Here is a 6,000-nt window from a genome sequence, read left to right on the forward strand (position 1 = left end):
CTTTCTGGCCTGTGGGTCTCCACAGAAGGAGTAGAGGTAGAAATGGTTGTTGAGCAAAATAAAGGTTGCTGTTCTTCCACCTGAAAAGAAGCCTCTGTGTCTCAATCCTGGCACAAACACACACACACACACACACACACACACACACACACACACACACACACCGCCAGTCTTGGCTATCCAGGCTGTGCTGGCCACAGCACTTTGGTACCATTCTCTTTGGATGGATACCTTGCTCAACCTGGATGTAGTAGGGGGAGCCTTGGTCCTTCCCGAAGCAATGTGCCTTTCCCTCTTTGATGAGTGTATGGGAATAGGGTGGGAGTGTATGTGGAAGGAATGGGAGGAGGGGAGGAAATAGGAGCTTGGTTTGGTATGTATAAAGAAAAAAGATAGTTTGTTTTCTTTTAGAAAAATAAATAAACAAATGGAACAAGAGGAAAATCAAAATAAACATGTAAAAAGTGCATGACTTCTGGTTCTGTGATGAGCTATCCTGTGGGCCCACAATGTGGTTATAGAGGAATGTGAGAAGGAGATTCTTTCATAGGAAGACAGCAAATCCACCTTTCTTAGAGAGTGCAAATAAAAACTCCAGTGGTCCAGATTCAGAATGGTATCCACTTTTGTTTTGTGTGTAGTAATTATTTTTTAATTATCTCTGCATAAATTGTGTTATTATATCAGTTCACACATGTGTTGCTCATCCTTCATTGGGATATAACTCTCTCTTGCCCACAAATGATTATCTAACTACTAATTCCATGTCTTAATTCTAACAGCTTTGTTTTCACCTTATGAAATCAGTGAGCCTTTCATCTGTATTCCAATATGACTAAGAGAATTCTCTACCTAGTAATCTTAACTAATTTTGCTGCTGTGTTCAATTATTTATGAATTATATACAAATTATTTATTCAATCTTCTTTAATTCTATTTATATGGATTAACTAAAAATCACTATGGCTAGAAAGTGGTGGTACATGGATTTAATCTCTGCACTTAGGAAGCAGGTTTGATGTCAGCCTTTTCTACATAATGAGATCCTGGACATCCAGGACAGCTACAAAAAGAAACGATCTCTAAAAATTAAATGAAAAAAGATATATAGACATTGATATGTATATGGTAATTAGTGAAATGAATCTTTCAAAATTCTAAGAATGGACTGTAAATAGCAATAATGAATCTTTTTATGAAAATAAAATCACAAAATTTTATAAGAAATATTTCCATCTCCTCTTCTGTTGAGACACATCAAAGTTGATTTCATGTCTTTACTATTTCTATAATGATTAAATAAATATGGGAAGACGAGTGTCTATGTGTTGTGCCAAATTATATACTTTAAAGAGATCTATAGAGGGTATAGATTAGTCATAAGATATTCCTATATTTAATGACTGAATTAGTTGTATGTATTTACCACAGTGGAATTTTTAATTCTTATTCACACAAGAAACATTGATGGCAATTCACACAACTCATACATGCTCATTAATATTTGCTCATATTTAGTTTTTCATACCCATGGTGATGTGGGAATTCTGCCTTAACCAAAGGTTTCCATTATTCGAGCTAAAATATTTCAGTGTACTTTCATACTTACATTGTCTTAAATAACTAAAAAGGGGAAGTAAAAAATACTGGTTGCGAGGTTGAAGAGATGGGTCAGAAGTTAAGATTACTGGCTGCTCTTCCAGAGGTCCTGAGTTCAATTCCCAGCAACCATATGGTGGCTCACAGTCATCTATGATGGGATCTGGTGCCGTCTTCTGGAGTTCAGGCAAAACAGCGCATACATAATAAATCTTAAAAATAATACTGGTACTTTTTGCCTGTGAGGTCCTTGTAAGCCTGCAACACAGCCTGCTCCAGTGCTGAGGGGACCAGAGAGCTAGCAGGAGTGTTCCTGCGGCTGTGCTTTCTTTCCCACAAGTCACTCTGTTCCCAAGCCCACCCTGTCGCCTATGAGGTCCTTGGAACCCTGCAACACAGCCTGCTCTAATGCAAAGAGGACCTGAGAAGTGAGTCAGTGGGGCCAGAAGCGCCACTCTCTGGGCACTTTACAGTTGGACAGAATCCAGGGCCCCTTCAGAACTCCCTAACCTTTTCTAGCCAGCTAGCAGTGAGTGTTCCTGGGGCTAGACTTTCTTTCCCACAACCCAACCGGCCCCCAATAACACCAATTCACCTGCAAAGTCCTTGGAACTCTGCAACATAGCCTGCTCCAGTGCTGAGAGGACCAGAGAGAACCCTACAACAGAGCTTGCTCCAATACTGAGGGGACCAAAGAGAGGGCAGACCAAGAAAAACTCCCAAGTACCCACACAGCCACAACAAAAGATCGTCTTCATTGTCTGAGATGGGCATCCCAACCCAGTTCCAGTTTAAGTGAAACATGAAAGAAATCATGGCCAGAGCTAGGAATGTATCTTTGTGGGCCACTTAATACAGATATGAAAACTGACCACGATCACTCAGGATAGGATGAGAGGGTCCATAGGAGAGCTGAACGACTTAGGGCACGGGGAGCAGCATGAAGTAACATGCACTCTTAAGAACTTATAAACACTGCTTTACCAAGTGTTCTAGAAAAGCCCCTCACTTGTTACTTCTTTCCTTATCTGTTTTGAACAACAAAATGCAAAAGCCCCATCAAGTCTCTGAATAGTAGCCTTTAACTACACAGTTTGACATAGGTGTGTGACCATTATTTTTTCACACTTTTCTTAGCATCTGGGAATGGTAGAAACAGAGGCAAGAATTTTTTGCAAACACCCAATAATACTCATCTGCTGACATTATTAGAGGTCCGAGACTAACCCTATTGTGACTGATGTTGCCCAATAAGGTCCTCTAAACACCACATTACACCTGATCTACTTATTACAGACTTAATTGGGGGGAGTCTTTTTATTTTTGTTCAGAAAAAAATGAATGATACTGTGTAATTATGAGACGGGACTACACCACCTCTGCTAGGAATTCATACAATGACATTTGGAAAAAGACCAGGGCTCCTGCTGAAATCACCAATGCAAACTGGCAGTTTTCAGTTAGTGCTCTGTAAAAGGGAACAGTGTACTGGACAGTAGTCCCAACCTCCCTTAATGATTGAAACAAACATCCTGGGTTGTGAGTTGGGATGACAGAAGTTTCTGGAAACTTGAAATATCTTCAAAAATTCATGAGAGTAAATCTCACATAAATAAGATGAGCCCTTTGCAACTTTCTTAGAAAGAGCTGTCCATCTCTGGTTTTTGAGTGCATGCACAGAACATAAATACAAGGGTACAGGCTTTCATAAAAATAAAAAATATGATCAAATTATCAGTTGGAAATCATTAAGCAATATAAAACATACATGTGATGCATTAGCCTAGATTCTGGTAATTTTTATGAAACAACCTGAACTGAATATGGCATTCAAGGAATGACTGGTGAGTGCACAGTAGTCTGTCTGGGGCAATGTTTGGCTCCTGTTCTAATAATTCATTTTAAATAAAATATAGTTAATATATTCCCTCATGTCTATCATCATCATCTTTGTTTTCTTTTCTTCTTTCTAGTTTATTTATTGAAGGCACAAAATGCTTTTTAGAAGCTTTATTTTTAAATATACTTAAATACCAGTGTACATTTGGTAAATATTTGTATGCATAAGTGTGTAGGACGTGAGAGATACTCACATAGGGCATGAAGGGGGATCGGAATTTATGGTTTTGAGTAACACTTGGCTTTAGTTGCAGCTGGCCTCAAATAAATGCACAGTAATGCACCTGCTCCATTTCATGAATGCAGAAATTAAAAGCATGTACCCCGATATTGCCAACCTCTTTAATATTTAAACAGGTATGTTCAATGTAATAGTACCTTGTATATCTGAACAACATATAATTTCTTGTACAGAGCACCTTTTATCTACATTTCCAGTTACAAATTCATAACACTGGCACGCAATTGAGAACTAGGTGCATCTGGAAATGATGATTCGTTTGTGCCAGTATTATATGTCTGTAAAGTAAAATAATATAAAGTATGCAATATATGGAAAATATTTATGAATTTTTATACTATAGTCACAAAGATACTAGAAATAGAACAATACCATGTTATGTGTATGTTTAAGGTTAGAATAATAACTCCTATGTCTTCTTACACATTATGTATTACCTGAAGAATAAACATCAAACTCAAACATATGCTTTCATGCTGAATGATGTACTCAGGGTTAAATACAATCTATTTCCTAATTAGATTTCTTACCACTGTTGTATATTTATGTACAAATATAGATATTTATTTATACATTTTGAAATAAAAAGATCTTAAAATATTCTTTATTACCATATGGAAAATGTCACTGAAATTTTCACCAACACTACATAGGAATATGAGATTACAACTTATGGAAACACCAACTCCTGCATGCTAAACATTAAGAAACATCAATTACTTGAACTCTTAGGGTGGCCTAGTAATCTAAAGTGCTATATTTGAAATCAACAATACACAAAGTCAAATGTGCATAGTGCCCAAATCGGTAAAGAAAAAAGAGCTATAATTAGTAAAATTATTGCAAGAGGAATGTAAGAGATAAAGGAGATATAATTGGCAGAGAATAAACAGATTAAACACAAAGAGAAGAGGCACATGATTCTTAAATAATTGTAAAGATGAGCTAGTGGGTAACTGTTCTCAAGTGTTGCCAAGTATCACAAGCCACAGCTATCATGAAGGCAAGTGGCAAGGAAAGTAAGCAGTTACACCATTAGTGACAACTCGCCTTTCAAAGATGCAAACATATCTTTTCTACTCCATGAATTTTTTCTCAACTCTAAAGAGACAGTGAGGAACTGTACAGTAGAAATAAAGGCCTGTGGTTGTATAAAAGTGAAGAATGGAAAAGCAGAATCACATAAAAAGTTTACAGTGGGCAGGTGTCCTACTTTCATTCTTTATGCAGTTTTAGAAGGCACAGTGTGACCACATGCAGAGCATCTCAGAGAGTAACTGAATATCCATGAACAAACTCTCTGGAGCCAGGAGTGTGACATATATTAGTTTCCCTGGAACATGCATTTGAAGCTGTTATGGTGATCAAACGGTCATCACAGACTCTAATCAATAACAATTGAGTTGCACCCATTTAGGCTGATATTCATTGACTAGTATGGGGTTTCTTTCAGTAAGACATCACTGGCTACTCTGTTGTGGAAACAGTCAAAAGGAGGGATATATATGATGGACCAAGTTACAGAGTCCCCATTTCCCTCAGCTTCCAGCCTTATAAGTAGGAGGGTAACTGGGAGAATAACAGAACACTCCCTGGACAAATTAAAAGTAGAAAAATAACATTGGGTCTCTAAAAGAATTTGGGTTGTGTCTTGGTGTGCAGATTAGAATAAGAGAACAACAGATTCAAAGCATTGCTGATTCTCATCCTCTGGGCCCCTGTGAAATATTCATGATGAAATTTACATAGAAAATTCGAAGGTTCTTACTGTATATTCAGAATGTGGTTGAAATAATCTTTCTCCACAGGCTGCTGCACTGTTAAAAAAAAAAGACACAACCTGTCACCAAGTCTCCATCATTTTCTTTGTTCTGCTTCATTCTCCAAAAGCACCTGGGATGAGTAAACCTGAACACAAGAAGTGGAATGTTCAGAAAAAAGATGAGGAAAATCAAAGTGAACATCTTTGTCTTACTCAAAGCCTGGGCAGTGTGTGCTGTGAAGTGCTTTTCAGATCAGCACATTATATGGGCACCCATATATTCCCACCTACTTGTATTTCTGTAGCCAAAGGAGAGGCTTTTGTGTATTCCTGATTCCTTTATTTTCCAGTTCCTTGCCTCTGGAGAAATCTTGGACACCTTATTCCCCTGTGGGCTGTGCACCTGATATCCATGAGATCAAGTTTGTTTGAGAAATATATGTGAGGAGAATTCAAGTAGTTCCATGACATCATTTAATTTTGTAGAAATTAAGGCTCC

The 6,000-nt window shown here is 37.6% G+C and overlaps 1 protein-coding gene across 1 annotated transcript in view; it reads right to left on the reverse strand.

The window, feature by feature from the left end:
* Positions 1 to 5,703, reverse strand: part of LOC121449795 (vomeronasal type-2 receptor 116-like) — a 46,930-nt gene extending 41,227 nt beyond the window's left edge. Inside the window, 2 exon segments of the mRNA XM_041654471.1 lie at positions 5,508 to 5,565; positions 5,568 to 5,703. Of these exon segments, the coding sequence (XP_041510405.1) occupies positions 5,508 to 5,565; positions 5,568 to 5,703 (194 nt within the window).
* Between the last annotated feature and the right edge of the window lie 297 nt (positions 5,704 to 6,000).

The sequence above is a fragment of the Microtus oregoni genome, unplaced genomic scaffold, assembly GCF_018167655.1.
Source record: "Microtus oregoni isolate MIOR12 unplaced genomic scaffold, Mior012 000006F_ref0000085, whole genome shotgun sequence".
Lineage (NCBI taxonomy): Eukaryota > Metazoa > Chordata > Mammalia > Rodentia > Cricetidae > Microtus > Microtus oregoni.